The 17,449-nt window shown below is 46.9% G+C and overlaps 1 protein-coding gene and 1 long non-coding RNA gene across 2 annotated transcripts in view; one reads left to right on the top strand and one right to left on the bottom strand.

Annotated features, from left to right (window-relative positions):
* The first annotated feature begins 11,949 nt into the window (after window positions 1–11,949).
* Window positions 11,950–13,295, top strand: LOC130202609 (uncharacterized). The gene is made up of 2 exons (XR_008833377.1): window positions 11,950–11,985; window positions 13,005–13,295. It is a non-coding gene; the product is annotated as an uncharacterized LOC130202609 (long non-coding RNA).
* Window positions 13,296–15,223: 1,928 nt separating this feature from the next.
* bmp2b (bone morphogenetic protein 2b) overlaps window positions 15,224–17,449 on the bottom strand; it is a 6,489-nt gene continuing 4,263 nt past the window's right edge. The window contains exon 3 of the mRNA XM_056428278.1: window positions 15,224–16,314. Within this exon, the coding sequence (XP_056284253.1) occupies window positions 15,422–16,314 (893 nt within the window). The 3' untranslated portion in view covers window positions 15,224–15,421. The remainder of the gene's footprint in view (window positions 16,315–17,449) is intronic.

Consider the following 17,449-nt stretch of genomic DNA (forward strand, 5'->3'; position numbering starts at 1 on the left):
GGCGGACGGCTCGCTACTCCTGAGCAGCTGGGCCGCCGGACGCTGGCCAAACAGGTGGCACGCAAGGTCAGGAACACGGAAGAGGACGCAGGTGAGGACGCGACCGCTCGGCCAAACTCTCGGGCTTCATTGGGAGCGGCGATTAAATATCCTGTCGGACAAACGACTCCTCTGGCCTTTTGTACTTGAGGAAAAAAGGTCAGAGAGTGTCCCGTCTTCTGTCGAATTTCCCGACCCTGAGGACCCGGAGACCAGCCCTCAGCCAAAGAAATGCGGAGGCTGTTCTCCTCTCACCGTATGAGGAAAAGAAGGGAACTTGGCACGATCGCCGTCTGACCTACACGGTGTTTCCTGAGTTTAAGTAATCAGCGATTATCTGATGTTAAGATGTAAAAAAATTGGCAAAAGAGAAACGTTCACAACGTTGACTACGTGTGCCCGGGCCGGGTTTACACCGTAAGTGTGGGAACAGAAGCAATGCCAAACTAGCCATGGGCCCTTCGAGAAGGAGAAAAAAAAGGCCCACAAGTCGCTGCCAGGGTTGAGCTGGAGATTTTGTTATTTTTTTATTTTAAGAAGAAAATATCCGACACCACACGGAGCAAAATCCAACCACATGCAAGAGCCTGTGGGAACCGGCGGATGACATCCATCCACATAGAAATACTCTTAAAATACTTTCTGGACTTACTGGTGTGCACATCATCGACCCCCCCCCCCCCCGCCCCACTCACACACACACACACACACACAATCCTCTTGGACATGGTAGCGGTGATCTGGTCGCCAGCTTCGTCTACTTAACGTCTGAAATTAAAGGAGGCCGATTGAACTCATGCCTCCTAATTGGATTTTGTTTAATCTGCATCGAGTTTGAACTTCCTGTGTAAACACCAGCGTGTGCAGATGCTCGGGGAAGAAAAAAGAAACGGAAGCATGAAACGGCGGCGAGAATCAGAAGAGTGAAAAAGCGGGGGGGGGGGTTGAGGCCGGAGCAGCTCCATTGATCATAGGGGGTCAAAGGTCACTTCTTCAGTGCATATATGAGGGGCTTTTAAATGCTACAGAGGGATTATGAGTGAGGCAGAGACAAGGGTGAAAATAATGTCTTTAAGTTTGAAAATTCACAAATATAAATATATATATACATACAGGACTGTCTCAGAAAATTAGAATATTGTGATAAAGTTCTTTATTTTCTGTAATGCAATTAAAAAAACAAAAATGTCATGCATTCTGGATTCATTACAAATCAACTGAAATATTGCAAGCCTTTTATTCTTTTAATATTGCTGATTATGGCTTACAGCTTAAGAAAACTCTAAAATCCTATCTCATAAAATTGTAATATTTCCTCAGACCAAGTAAAAAAAAAGATTTATAACAGCTGAGTGTTTGTCAAGGCTCAGGAAACCCTTGCAGGTGTTTCGAGTTAATTAGACAATTCAAGTGATTTGTTTAATACCCTACTAGTATACTTTTCATGATATTCTAATATTTAGAGATAGGATATTTGAGTTTTCTTAAGCTGTAAACCATAATCAGCAATAAATCAGAATAAAAGGCTTGCAATATTTCAGTTGATTTGTAATTAATCCAGAATGCATGACATTTTTGTTTTTTTAATTGCATTACAGAAAATAAAGAACTTCATCACAATATTCTAATTTTCTGAGACAGTCCTGTATATATATATATATTTATGTATATATATAAAAATATAAATATATATAAATATATACAGTATATATATAAATATATATTCATATATATAAATATATATATATATATATATATCAGAATATATATATGGAAATATATATATATTTTTAATCAGTACACAACATGTATCTGAAGTTTTGGTCTTGTTTGACTCACAGAACCTGTGACCTCTCCTCGTGACCGTCGAGTGAACACAAACACCATTAGGAGTTCAAGTGTTCCAGCTCAACGGCCCTTCGGTTAGACTCCTGTTTCCTCGATGCCCCCCACCCCATGCTCAGTCACAAGTCACTGGCAGCCAACACGGTTTTCTTTTTGCTCGGTTTTCTCTTCCTTGAGAGCAAAGTGAGATTATGACTTTACCCCGAGGAGGATTTTGTCCGCCTTGCAGCAAAAAAGGCTTCGAGCCCCGACTCATTAGGGAGTGTGTTTTGAGGAGGAGGAGGAGGAGGAGGAGGGAGGTGGAGAAATGAAGGTCACTCGAGGTTAATTCCAATCGCAGTGCCTCCTTGAAGCGGCGTGACAACGTGTCTCCTCCGCTCACAGAGTGGATGAGTTCTTGGTGATCCGACCTGATTACAACGTGTGGAAGATGGAGTCTCCTCCTCCTCCTCCTCCTCCTCCTACATATAGATATTTATTGTGTTCATTAGATTCATTTGAACACATTTGTTTGAGTTTATTTCAGGATCGTAATGAATCTAACTGCTCACGGATTTATATATATAAATTAGGATTTACATATATTCCGCCACAATAAAGGAAATCCCAATAAAGCGAGTTGTGAAGCTGACAGCGTGTTTTGACAGCTTCCCTGTGCGGTGAGATGGATCACGTCCGATGTCTGGCCCGCCCTCGTCGGAGCTGTTGTCCTCCCTTGGTTTCATCAGCCTCTTTGTGACTTATCGACGGGCGACACCTTGATCTCGAAGGGCGAAGAAAGAAAGAAAATCAGAAGAGATGAGGGAGACGAAGAGAAGGGATCAAACGCAGCGGCGGAGCGGCGGAAGACATAACAGCGAAGAAAGAAAGAAATGTGGAAAAGAGAGAAAAGAATGCCAGACAGAATGAAAAATAAGAATGAAAGGAAGAAAGGAAAATAATAAAACAAAAGGAGCCGAGCGCGAGTGAGATGTGGGCCGTTCATAAGCAGACTCCTCTTGGGGACCTGGGGCCGGCACACCTGGTACTGTTCACTTCAGAGGAAATAGACACTCTGTGGAAGAGAGGCTCTTGGCCCCGGGACAAAAACCGCGGCAGCGCCAAATTAGAAACAGGAAGGACTGCGGGTAAGGCCCAGATTTTTTTGATTTTTTTATAAACGTGCTCCCCACATGGACTCAACAGACTGCGGGCCCGATCCCGCTCTGGAAACCCAAAACCCCGACAGCGCTAGTTTACGTCCGCAGTCCACAGAAAGGCCGGTTTGCACGGTGACGGTAGACGGAGAGATTCAGGCCAACGCCAACCCCGGATGTTGGTAAACTGTTGCCCGGCCCCGGTGCCGCCCGGTGCCGCCCGGCGCCGCCCGCTCTAATGAGGAAAAGACGTTTTCAGGTCCACACAGTCACTTCCCCAGTGTTAAAGTATAGTGACTCGTTCAGAGTCATTACAACACTGAAGAGTAAACCCCCATGTTGGTGTATCCATGTTCAGAGTTAAACATGTTATACAGTGTTTAAGTGAATTGACTAGAGCCAGAGTAAACCCCCATGTCGATGGCTCCGCCCCCTCCTTCTCCTTTCTAATTGAGTTCCATCGCGATCGTTTTAATAGAAATAATTTCTCTAAATTACTTTTTTTTAAAATATGAAATGTTGATATTTCAGCAGAAGCAACATTTGAGCAAAACTTTATTTAACTCCATTTGACTTTATTTAACTCTATTTAACTCCATTTAACTCTATTGTACTCCATTTAACTCTATTTAACTCCATTTAACTTTATTTAACTCTATTTAACTCCATTTAACTCTATTGTATTCCATTTAACTCCACTTAACTTTATTAACTCTATTTAACTCCGTTTAACCCCATTTAACTTTATTTAACTCTATTTAACTCTATTTAACTCCATTTAACTCCATTTAACTCTATTAAACTCCATTTAACTCTATTAAACTCCATTTAACTTTATTTAACTATATTTAACTCTATTTAACTCCATTTAACTTTATTGAAATTGATTTAACTCTATTTAACTCTATTTGACTCCATTTAACTCCATTTAACTTTATTTAACTCCATTTAACTCTATATAACGTTTCAGAGTCAATATACATTAAAGAGTTATTATTCTAAGTGTAAAGTAAAATAATAACTCTTACCAGAGTTGCGTTAACTCTGAAATGTTAACACTATGTTCAGAGTTACTTTAACACTAAAGGAAAGGGATCACATGTTCACTAATTTACTCTTTAAGTGTTAAAATGACACTGACAATGTTACTGTGAAATAGAATCACGTGGATTTCAAAATAAAAGCCTCCTTCCTCTCTCTCTACTCTCTCTCTCTCCCTCTCGCTCTCTCTCTCTCCCTCTCTCTCGCTTTCACTCTCTCTCTCCCTCGCTCTCTCGCGCTTTCTCTCTCTCTCGCTTTCTCTCTCTCTCTCGCTTTCACTCTCTCTCTTTCGCTTTCTCTCTCTCTTTCTCTCTCTCTTTCGCTTTCACTCTCTCTTTCTCTCTCTCTTTCGCTTTCGCTCTCTCTCCCTCTCTCTCGCTCTCTCTCTCTCCCTCGCTCTCTCTCTCGCTTTCTCTCTCTCTCTCGCGCTCTCTCTTGCGCGCGCTCTCTCCCTCGCTCTCTCTTCTCTCTCTTTCTGCCTCTCTCGCTCTCTCTCATGCACTTTCTCGTGCACGCCCATCTCTCAGCACCAGGACGGGACGAATGTGACACACACACACACACACACACCAAAAGGTTTCGCTGGTTTCCCACAGGCGACCATCAGAGCGAGCGAGAACTGACCTTCCGTAACGCACTCCCTCCAAAAGGAGTGAAACTACAGCACGAGGTCTACGAATGTAAACCATAAAAAAAAGACGGAAATGAATATTGATATCTGCCTGCTGCCTTCACTCTTGCGACCCCGTGACCTCTGGCGGGGTTTCTCCTCCGCTGGAAGGCGTTTCCTGCCCGTTGACATAAACACGTACGACTTTACGAGAAAAAAAAGAGTTTTGAGAAAGAAAAAAACACGCACACAAGAAAACACCACTTCTAACGGCCGTGAGGATGAGGAGGGAAAGAAGTACGCACTCATTCTCATACAATATTTCCATTTCCTCACGGGCCCGTCCAAGTAGTGCGTTCCCCTCCATCCATCATTTTCAGTGCGGTCGCCCGGCGGCGGCGGCGGCGGAGAGGCCGGCTGTAATTATTCCTACAGATATTGAGGACATCTAGAGGTTGTTTTCTCCTCGCTGGAAAACAGAGCGACTCCTTCAGAGGTGGAGTTGTCGTTCAAATGGACGCACGTGTGTCTTTCCGGAAGAAGTAAATCAATAATAACGCGCGTCGCGTCGGCCGCGGTGCGTTTGAGGCCTCAGGGGGTCACCGGCGAGAAGCTCTGCAGGGCGGCGTTCACCGCAGGTCCGCCGACTGATGTTTGAGCCAAGACCCGCTGATGGATGTAAACACACACACACACACACACACACACACACACACACACACACGTATGAACGTATGCCAGATGAGGGGGTGGAGGGGGGGCGACTCCAAGAGGAAAACCTGCCATGACATCACCCCAAGGAGGGGGGGGGGGGGAGTCATGCAGGTGCAAGGGCCGGGACAGGAAGTGAGTCACGGGAAGCTCGGTGAGGCAGACTTTGCCGTGCCGCTCATGACAGGCGGTGGGAGAGCGGGGGGGGGGGGGGGGGGTGAGTTACACCCCGTGGACCTTTACGGAAACATAGCTTCTCTCATCTCTGGGACGGTCCCAGGGTACGGAGAGTTCTTCCTGCGACTGATCCGACCCCGTACAGAGGGGGGGGGGGCGATGCTCAAACCAAGGTGAAGGTGTTTTCATCTGAACACCTTCCAACCCGCATCATGACAGATGTGCGGTGGACGGATGACGAGAGGAGACGGTGCATGTGTCCTCGGCTGTTTGTACAAAGCTTATTAGGCTAATGAGAAAAGTGTGGGGCGTGTATTTGTCCCGGGTACCACCCAGTGGGGGGGGGAGGGGGGGGTGGTTTCCCCCGGTGCATCTGGAAGCAGCCTCTTGGTAATCTGCTCTCAGTACAAAAGGTCCAACGCCAGCTTGTTCTCATATAGACCACCGAGCCAGGCCGGGGGGGGGGGGGGGACTGATGCTCGGTGGACCCGGAGCTCCTCGAGGCGCCAGCAACAGGTGACGGTGACGTCATTGTTCATCCACGTGTTCTGCGGCCGTGAAGAAGTCCGGCCTTCCTTCTCTTTCTGTTGGGAGAAGGGAGGCGTTGTGGCATCGTTTGTAATTAAAATATAACATTATCCAGCATATAACAATAACAAATGGGTCATATGTACTGTATCTATGGTAAAGTACATCATGTAGTGGTGGTCATGTTCAAGAAAAATATGCAGTATGTTCTCTTTCACAGGTTAATATAGTGTGATCAAGATCTAAGCTATATATATATATTTATATATATATAAGTATATATATTTATATATAAGTATATATATAAGTATATTTATATATATGTATATTTATATATATAAATATTGTCCAACATATGCATGTATATATATATACATATATATGTGTATATATATGTATATATATATACATATATATATACACATATATGTATAGATATATACCACAATATAGTTGTTCTGCTAATTCAATTTATAGTCTCTATTCAATAACTAAATTAAATAGTTTAGTAAACTTTTGTGTAAACTAAACACTTTAATTGCATCATTTAATTACCACTTACATATCAAATAATCTGGATTTTCTGAGAATAAGTAGGCGTGTGTTATTGTCAATTTAGACAACGTAATTGTGTTTTATAATATAGTTTTTTGTCGTAATTCATCTGAATGTCGTAATTCATCTTTCTTCTCATCTCCAGCTTAGGGTGAAGCGACGTTGATGATTTTTGAAGTTGCACGCGTGGGTAACGCAGCAGATTGACTGCGCTGCAGATTTACTGCGCTGCAGATTGACATTCATTTAACGGGCATGCCGGGGGGTTGGGGGGGGGGGGGGGGGGAGGTCGCGGCGCTCCCTTTGATTGATCTCTGCACTTCCTGCTACAAAAGATGGAGGCCGCTCCCCGTAACCGCACAACCCCTTTCAAGCACTGGGGGTGTAGGAGAGACGCCCTCCGGGGCGGGCAAGGTTTCCAGGATCAGTCGGCCCCCGCCCCCCACCCACACCCAACAGTAACCATCAGAGGAGTAAACACAAAACTGACCTTAGATCAGTATCTCGAGACCGATCTCTCCACCAGCCTGTTTTTAGAAGCCCATATGTGGTCCATGTGGAACCCCCACCCCCCCAACCCCCTTGTGGCCGATGCGAGGTACACATCCTTAAAAACGAGTCGTCTCAATGATGACTGTCGGTATGATTCCTCCAGTCTTTTCTCTTATAGATCTAAAATTGTGAGATGAGCGAGACATTGCTGTGTGTGTGTGTGTGTGTGCACAATAAATGAGTTATTAGAGGTTTAGAGGTCCCTGGATGAGAGATGAACAGCTACGATGTTACGAGGTCGTTTCTCCTCCTCTGCCCCCCCCCCCCTCCCCCCACTCCCTCCATCACCCATCGATAACAAGTGTCTCGTCCGTCCTCTAAGGTTTCATTGCCTCGCTCTCTGGAGCCTCGTCGGGTCAGACCGGCGTTTAACTCTCCGCTGGGAGCGTGTGAGGCGGCTGTCGAGCTGGAGTGGATTTTATATGAACTTCTAGAGGTAAATAAGAAACTCTATGTTTTAAATTAACACATAGTAAAGAAATAAGGGATATGATGAGGAATGTTCTGGAGGAAGTTGTATTCTTGTAACTGTGATGCCAACGTGTGATAATGGGCGTGAATGAGATGTGATGGTTTAGAGATGACAGCTGGAGTGGATGCGGGTGACACCCGAGACGTTGCTTATATTTTTTAAGGCGATCGCCATTAAATATATAGTTCAATTTTAAATCATTGGATCCTGAATTCTCCTGCAGACCCGAGGTTTTGAATTATTCTCTCTCTATATTAATGGTCTCTTCCAGGGGGGTAGAGACTTCAGCGATGGCGTGGATGATTACAGCGCCCACGGTCACGGACGTAGGCCGAGAATATTTCAGACATGCGCACTTACAGGGGGTTAAGAGAGGCGGAGGGAAAGAGAGGTGGAGGTTGTATACGTGTAAAAGTACAACGGGCCGTCGAGTCATCCCGGAAAAGTCGTTCCCATCTCCGCTCGGCTCCTGGATCTGTTGGAGCTGCAGCCCCGACGCCACAAAGGCTCCGCGGCGCCGGACGTCATCTCGCCGGCTTCACCTCAGAACACGGAAAGAAAGAAAGAAAGAAAGAAAAAACACACACACACACACACATAAAGAAACGCTGTGTGCACCACCTTCTAAAATTAGCGCATGGAGGAGAGGCGCTCTCGGAGGCCTCGGGCTCATCAAAAGATTCACGGCACGCCGCATGCTTTCCAATTCTGGTGCCGGCCAGAAATCTGGAAAAATCGGATTTTTTCCAGCCCTTGTGATTCGGGTTTGTTCGGGGCTCCGCGGATCGTTTTTGGTGCGGTTCACCAAACGAAACAGAACGAGAAAGAAAAAAAAAGAAAAAGCCGCCGGGCCCTGCCACGCCAGCGGGTCCCAGAGTTATGCTCGCGGTGCGGCGGGCGGCGGCTCTGTTGTGTGTGTTTTTGTGTGCGTAAACAAAGACGGCGAAGGACACCTTTAACGCATTTACCAGATGGGTTTGGGGTTGTTGTTTTTTTCGCGGAGAAGGAAAAAAAGGGGGAAAATCAGTTTTTCCGGAGCGAGAGAGAGAGAGAGAGAGGCTTTGCAGAGGTCTGTGTAGCAGGTGAAGAGACGCTCGCCAAGAACACATTTCTTCGCAGTGGAGCTTTTTTTTATTTTTTAAACGAAAACCGTGCAAACACACGGCGACACGCAGGCGAAATGTTTAGCTCGTCGTCGACACTCAAAAAACCCCCACGTGTCCTCGGCCTCAACCCCGGTGGCTGACCGCTGACGCGTCAGTCAGTCGGTAATGGCGGAGGTAATAGGTCCTTATTACTCTGACCTATTGACCCCACCTCTGTCCTGAGTGAGAAGTTTAGGAGCGGTCCCCGAGGAGCCGTCAGCCACGTTAGCCGCTAACGTAGAGCTCTTAAGAAGAGGAGACGCAGCAGAAGTCGAGGAACGGTGGAAACCGGAACTGGGGGGGGGGCGCCGGAGGGAGGGGGGGGGGTTTTAGGAGTGCTACCCATGTGTCACCCACCCTGGGAGCTGTACATCCACCCAAACCCAGTGAGAGGTTTATGGACTTGAACTATAAAGGCAAAACCACTCAATCTTTTAACGCTTTTTTTTGTTTTGCTCAACGCCAAAGATTTCCAGCCACCGTTTCTGGAGGTTCAGTATTATATTTTTTCGCTGTTTTTTCTCTCTCGTCTGTATCGAGTGTTCATTAAGTGCGCCGCCGGTGGAAGTGACTTCCTCCTGAAGTCCATAAAAAAAATGGTGCTGCTACTGGCGGAGGTATGCGCAGCAGCCCATGTGTGGTGTGTGTGTGTGTGTGTGTGTGTGTGGGGGGTCCGCCGGGGGAGAAATGGACACCAGATGGGACCCGAGGGTGGGCGGGCGGGTGGGTGGGGATGCAAGGTAGAATAAAATAACACATGCAGAAGATTGAAACTGAAATGTGGTGGGAGGAGGAGGAGGAGGAGGAGGAGGTGGCGTGTGTGTGTGTGTGTGTGTGTTGGGAGGGTATACAATAATTGGATCGTTGCATCATCCCAACAGACGAGGATGAGAGCAGGTAAACAGAAATATGATCTGAGGCCTGTAAAAAAAAAAAAAAAAAAAGGTGTCATTTGAATGTCACTTCTCGTCTCGCCTCTTATAAAATGTATTTAATTTACATTTCGTCCTCGAGTCACACAGGCGTATCTTTGTCCGACGCACATTTTGTTTTTCGAAGAGAGAGAGAAAAAAGCCCACCGAGAAAACCCTCGAATAGAATGATTGAAAAAACAACCGCGTTCGGTTTTTCCATGCGAGCGCATACGCATGTGTGTGTGTGTGTGTGTGTGTGTGTGTGTGTGTGTGTCTTGAGATTGAAAACCAACATTCCACGGTTCCGAAATGTGCGCTCGCATAAAACACACACACACACACACACACACACACACACACACAAAAACACACTCTATTTAGAGCATGTTGAGCTGCCCTGTGATCCCTTCCAAACCCGTTCTAATGCAAACAGCACGGAGCTGCGGCCTCCCTCTCATTATGGGATGGAGCATGTTGCGGCTACGCGAGCGCTCTGGAGCGGCGAGAGCTCCGCGAGCATCGGGAAGACGTCGCAGGGTGAAGGTTTTGACTCAGGTGCTCATGCTCCACGTGTGGTTGTCAGTGTGTATTGTTTGTGTTGCTCTTCATTATCTGAGACTTCTTCTTCTTTTTATCAGCATTATTTATTATTTGCAGTGGTGTATAGTAACGAAGTAGAAGTGCTTCGTTACTTTACTTAAGTAGTTTTTTTGGGTATCTGTACTTTATTTTACTACTTATATTTCTGTTTACTTTTACTTTTACTTCACTACATTTTGCAATGAAAACTTGTACTTTTACTCCGATACATTTCCCCTGAAACAGTATCGTTACTCGTTACTACGGAAACAAATTATCATTAGACAAACATCGGGGACTGTTGTGGAACACACCGCAGCGCACCTGAACGCAGCACGAACACCAGGTTGGGGATCAGGGGTCCTTGCCGCGTGTTTTCTCTTCCCAGTGATGCCCAGGATGCGAGCGAGCGGCTACAGATACGACTCATTTCATGTGGAGCAGCAATGGAAGCTACTCGAACAACCACGGAGACCAAGATCAACGTCCGTGGCCATATTTGGGCGAACTCTTTTCTTTTGTCGGAGTGAAAGTTTCTTCCTACCGGATGAAGTGCCTCTTATGCCGACCGAAAGCTACGGAGATATTGGCCTTCAACAACTCACCAACCTCAGGAAACACATTGAGGTAAATTAAGATTAATCCCATGAGCCGCAACGTTAATGTTTAGTCATCATAAACCTGTTAAGATATCTAGCAGTGTTGTCCTCAGGATTGTAGTAAGTTATATCTTTGGCAGGAGAGGGGAGACAGGTGTCTGATTGTCCTCCGCATGTTGTACGTTAGGCTAACGTTCGCTAGCTATCGTCAATTAAATGAGACAATTAGCGTTAGTGCAGCAGACAGATCGCTAGCGAGTTAATGAGCTGAAGAAGTGTTGACAGTTGTGAGAATTTGTTGATTTGAGTCGTCTTAGCTATAATATAATGCTAATCATTACAGCATTATTATAATTATTTGTATTAATATTATAAGAGTGACGGTCCAATAATGGCGACGATATTGATTTGGGACTGTTGTTGTGTTTAACTACAGAGATACAAGTACATATTCACAAATCAACTCTGGATGCACAGACAGGGCATGAAACTAAATGTATAAACCTCAAATTAAAACAAACTATTTAGTACAAAACTGTTGGTTGGGGTCATGGCATGTTAGGAAGTGTTATTAATTCTATCATGTCTATAATACTCTCACTTCATTTCAGGAATGGACTACATCAAGCAGCACATGGAAGAACCCTCCCTGCAGCTATGTGATGCCACCAGGTCCAGTTCATCTGATGAAGAGGACTTCTTCTTCGTCATCTCAAGCGCATGACAGCAGCAAACAGCTGGATGGAGACGTGGATCACGTTGACTTGCTGAAATGCTTCCCAACTGTGTGCTGCTGTCTGTGAAGCTAGACACACTCTACCTGCACCAGGGCCTGTGAAGCTAGACACACTCTACCTGCATCAGGGCCTGTGAAGCTAGACACACTCTACCTGCATCAGGGCCTGTGAAGCTAGACACACTCTACCTGCACCAGGGCCTGTGAAGCTAGACACACTCTACCTGCATCAGGGCCTGTGAAGCTAGACACACTCTACCTGCACCATCAGGGCCTGTGAAGCTAGACACACTCTACCTGCATCAGGGCCTGTGAAGCTAGACACACTCTACCTACATCAGGGCCTGTGAAGCTAGACACACTCTACCTGCACCAGGGCCTGTGAAGCTAGAAACACTCTACCTGCATCAGGGCCTGTGAAGCTAGACACACTCTACCTGCACCAGGGCCTGTGAAGCTAGACACACTCTACCTGCACCAGGGCCTGTGAAGCTAGACACACTCTACCTGCACCAGGGCCTGTGAAGCTAGACACACTCTACCTGCATCAGGGCCTGTGAAGCTAGACACACTCTACCTGCACCAGGGCCTGTGAAGCTAGAAACACTCTACCTGCATCAGGGCCTGTGAAGCTAGACACACTCTACCTGCACCAGGGCCTGTGAAGCTAGACACACTCTACCTGCACCAGGGCCTGTGAAGCTAGACACACTCTACCTGCATCAGGGCCTGTGAAGCTAGACACACTCTACCTGCATCAGGGCCTGTGAAGCTAGACACACTCTACCTGCATCAGGGCCTGTGAAGCTAGACACACTCTACCTGCACCATCAGGGTCAGTGAAGCTAGACACACTCTACCTGCACCAGGCCTGTGAAGCTAGACACACTCTACCTGCATCAGGGCCTGTGAAGCTAGACACACTCTACCTGCATCAGGGCCTGTGAAGCTAGACACACTCTACCTGCACCATCAGGGTCAGTGAAGCTAGACACACTCTACCTGCACCAGGCCTGTGAAGCTAGACACACTCTACCTGCATCAGGGCCTGTGAAGCTAGACACACTCTACCTGCATCAGGGCCTGTGAAGCTAGACACACTCTACCTGCACCATCAGGGCCTGTGAAGCTAGACACACTCTACCTGCACCAGGGCCTGTGAAGCTAGACACACTCTACCTGCATCAGGGCCTGTGAAGCTAGACACACTCTACCTGCATCAGGGCCTGTGAAGCTAGACACACTCTACCTGCACCAGGCCTGTGAAGCTAGACACACTCTACCTGCATCAGGGCCTGTGAAGCTAGACACACTCTACCTGCACCACCAGGGCCTGTGAAGCTAGACACACTCTACCTGCACCAGGTGAACGGCTCTTCAGCATCGCAGGACTCGTCTTCAGCCCCAGAAGAGCGAGACTGACATCTGTCCATTTTGAAAATCAACTTCTTTTGAAGATGAACAATACATTTTTCACTTTAAAGTGATGATTCTGGTTGTTACTTTTGGTTCTGCTTTTTTCTGTGTTAATCGTGTTTTTATATTTTAGTAATTTCATAGTATTCATATATTGCTAAGTTCATCCTAGCTCATACTCCTTGTTCATGGCGGCCACAGCACCCAAACAAATAAACTTCATAATTCTCAAAATTCTGACCCTTTGTTTTTTATTAACAGCATTTACTTTTACTTTTACTTTCAATACTTAAGTACATTTAATATCAGAAAATTACTTTTGATACTTAAGTTAAAAAAAAATCAGATACTTTAATACTTTTACTCGAGTAGTATTCTCATAGGTGACTTTTACTTTTACTTGAGTAATTTTCCAGTCAAGTATCTTTACTTTTACTCAAGTATGACTTTTGGGTACTTTATACACCACTGATTATTTGTCAGCCTCGCGAGTCAGAGACGACAAAGAAAGGCGGCCGACACTGAAGTGCGCGGGAGAATCTGTCTGAGCATGTGCAGTATGTGGACAGGTGCAGGTGTGTGTGTCTGTGTGTGTGTATTTGTCTTTTATTTATTAATTAAAGTGCCAGTAGGAGCCTTTTCTGGCCCGGGAGCCATGCTTTTTTTGGGCGTTTTTTTTTTAGGCACAAATCGCCCCTAGAAATCCCCCCCCCCCTGCAGCCTTGTCAGTCCTTCCTCAGAAGCCCTGCACCCCCCCCCCTCCCCCCATTACGTTAATATTAGTTCGCCCCCAAAAAGCACACACAAACTCGTCGAAGAACCTTCCCAGGGTCCTTTGCAGCGACATGAAAACATGCTCCGGTGTTTTCCTAATCCTCCCTCGGGAGTCTATCTACATTCGTCGGCTTGTAACTTGTCAGTCCCCCCCCCCCCCCCCGTGACCCTGCACCTCCCCATTGCAGTTCATTACCCCCCCCCCTCGAGACACCTCCATTGTCATTGGTTTCCCGTTACATTCACCCAGAGAGGACGGCGCTTGGTGAGCAGCGAGCCGCTCGCCAGGCGGCGTGTCGGTGACGCCATCGTCCTGTCACGACGTCTAAGCTCTTGTTACCCGTGACCGCCGCACACGACGGCGCCCTGACACGGATAAACGGGTACACGAGTACATGGGTACACGTATACACAGGTACATGGGTACATGGGTACATGGGTACACAGGTAAACAAGTACACAGATACACATGTACACTAGTACAGGGGTCCCCAACCCCCGGGCCGCGGCCTGGTACCCTCTGCTGGCGGCACAGTGACAAAGAATCTTAAAACATATTCAACCTGCTCAATGAATTCTGTCACTTCAGGGAAATGACAACTGTTTTCAAGTTGGCCGATAAAGTCGCTGCTGTGTGGGCGAGTGAACAGCGGAACATTCTACATGTTTCAGACGTTGACCGGGTGGAAGAGGCTTTTAAAAGAGTTTGAGCGGTACTCCAACCACAAAAGACCCGACTGCAAAAGAATAGACCTGCAACCCATTTGTAAACAAACCCACCCGGTGAATCGAGCCCGTCCGAGCTAGAAGAACATGTGTTGGAGATGCAAATGACGGTGGCCTGAAGGGACATTTCACACAACAACTCTGCCGGTGTTCTAATGACAGCGACCAGAACTCGGTTAGGAGCAGCGGACCAAACACACGTCTGTGTCGCCGTCTCCATTAGCGGCTCGTTGCAGGTAAACAAGCACGGCTCACACTAAGTCGGTGTAATGATGAGTTGTAGTTTTGGCACTTTATGCCCTTTGTATAATTGTATGACGTCATATTTATTACGTCATTTATATTGCCGGTCCGTGAAAATAATTTCTGACACGGAACCGGTCCGTGGCTCAAAAAAGGTTGGGGACCACTGCTCTAGTACACGGTCCACGGTACATGGCACACGCCCTGATTCACTGTGTCTCTGCTCTCGAGTGAAAGTTGTGACCACGGTTTCTTTTTAGTTTTTGTGTGTGTTTTTTTACGATAAATACACGTAATTTATTTACAAATAAAGTGGTTATAATAGAAATAAATACAAAATAGAAATCTGAGCATTATACTTCATGTGGCATTGCACCCAAATGTACATCAGAAATACATTTTCAAAACCAGTAAAGGAATATTCCTCTGATTAAAATATTTATTTGTTCCCAACTTTACGTAGACATAAATATATTCATATATAGCTTCTTCTTCTTCTTTTTCTTCTTCTTCCTCCTCCACAATAGCTCTGTTTTAGTCTTTCATATAAATAAACGTCTTCATCGGGGGAACTCGCTCCACGGTAGCGTCTCTCTAAAGTCTCTCCTCGTCTTCCCTCCGCCTCACCGGCAGCCGCAGCCCTCCACCACCATGTCCTGGTAGTTCTTCAGGATGACCTTCTCGTACTCGTCCAGGTAGAGCAGCGAGATGGGGCTGAGGTCCGTGGGTACGCAGCACGCTCTGGGGATGTTCGAGTTCACCGAGTTGACCAGCGTCTGCACGATGGCGTGATTGGTCGAGTTGAGGTGGTCCGCCAGCGGGAACGGGCATTCCCCTTGGCAGTAAAAGGCGTGGTACCCGGGCGGCGCCACTATCCACTCGTTCCAGCCCACGTCGCTGAAGTCCACGTACAGGGCGTGCCTCTTGCAGCTGGCCTTGTGCCCGTGGTGCTTCCGCCGCTGTTTGCGCTGCGCCGCCTGCCGCTTTCCCCGCCCGTGCAGCACCGAGTCCCCGGCGCGGCCGTCGTGGCCGTACGTCACCAGCAGGGGGCGAGCCTGAGGCCACGAGTCCCGGTCCCCATGCAGGGACCGGCTCACCCTGACGTGCCTGCTACGTCCGGCGCGCTCCTCGCCGTCCTCCTCCGGGTGGTGCACCTCCACCATGAAGCCGTGGTTGCGGCCTCGCCCGGACGTCCACTGGGACACGGCGGGGCTGACGTCGAAGCTCTCCCAGCGGCTCAGGGAGTCGCGCACCAGCCGAGTGTCCAGCAGGCGGGCCAGGGGTTCCCGACCCTGAGGGGCTCCGAATATCTCGTAGATGTTGATGCGATGGACGCCGCCGGCCGCGCCGCTGCCGTTGGCGGCGTTGGGGGGGGGCGTGGCGGCGCCCATGACCTGGTCCCTGTAGACGCGGAGCTCCGCCGAGGTGATGAGCTCATCGTCGGGGATGGACGTGAGGTTGAAGAAGAACTGCTGGGTCGTCTTGCCTTTGAGCCGGGACAGGGCCTCCATGGACTCTGAGAGAACAGAGACACACAGCGTAAGAGGAAATATGTCTCTCTCTCTCTCTCTCTCTCTCTCTCTCTCTCACACACACATTTGCACCATTTGCAGGCCACGCCACCACGTGGTCACACCGAGTGGGTGCGGGCCGTTGTCACACAGCCTCTGACACACACATCGACACGTGTCCTCACGCCGACGTCATTCACGTCATTCACGGGTGTCAAACACGAGGCCCGCGGGCCGAATGAGGCCCGCCGCGTCATTTTATGTGGCCCCCTGGCGGCTTGAAAGACACGCGATCACCTTTTCTTAAAGAAATAAAAAAAAATATATCCTGTGCTTTTATTTTCAAGGTTTTAAATCAAATGTATTCATGTGATAATATTAGAGAAATCTTATGTGCAATAGTTCTACACTCAAATAAACAATAATCAAATGCAAAGAAGACACAATCACCTTTTCTTAAAGACATTTTAAGAAACATATCCTGTGCTTTTATTTTGAAGGTTTTAAATCAAATGTATTCATGTGATAATATTAGAGAAATCTTCTGATGTGCAATAGTTCTACACTCAAATAAACAATAATCAAATGCAATGAACACACAATCACCTTTTCTTAAAGACATTTTAAGAAAAATATCCTGTGCTTTTATTTTGAAGGTTTTAAATCAAATGGATTTTTGTGATAATATTAGAGAAATCTTCTTATCTCCAATATTTCTACACTCAAATAAACAATAATCAAATACAAAGAGACCTATGAAACACTGTGTTTGATTAGTTTATACGTTTATGTCTCAGGTACACTGGCCCTTTAAGAGGCGGCCGTGATGCTGATGAGGCCCACGGTGAACATGAGTTTGACCCCCCTGATGTAAGTCATGCTCGTATATCTATCAGGTCACTTCTATCCGTTGATGATGAACACGCTCGCCAGTGGAAAAAGACGTAAACATAAAGACATGAATAGAAACTGTTGCGTTAACCTTTAAGGCAAATGTGAAAGTTAATTACCCATATAATCCTATGACGTACAGGATGCTTTTATTATGGAGAGAAACAAACTAACTTCATCGCTCACACATCCAAGCCTGGACACCGGTCTCCTCTCTGAAAGTGGGAGCTACCCCCCCCCCCCCACACA

This window comes from Pseudoliparis swirei, chromosome 12 (genome assembly GCF_029220125.1).
Source record: "Pseudoliparis swirei isolate HS2019 ecotype Mariana Trench chromosome 12, NWPU_hadal_v1, whole genome shotgun sequence".
Classification (NCBI taxonomy): domain Eukaryota; kingdom Metazoa; phylum Chordata; class Actinopteri; order Perciformes; family Liparidae; genus Pseudoliparis; species Pseudoliparis swirei.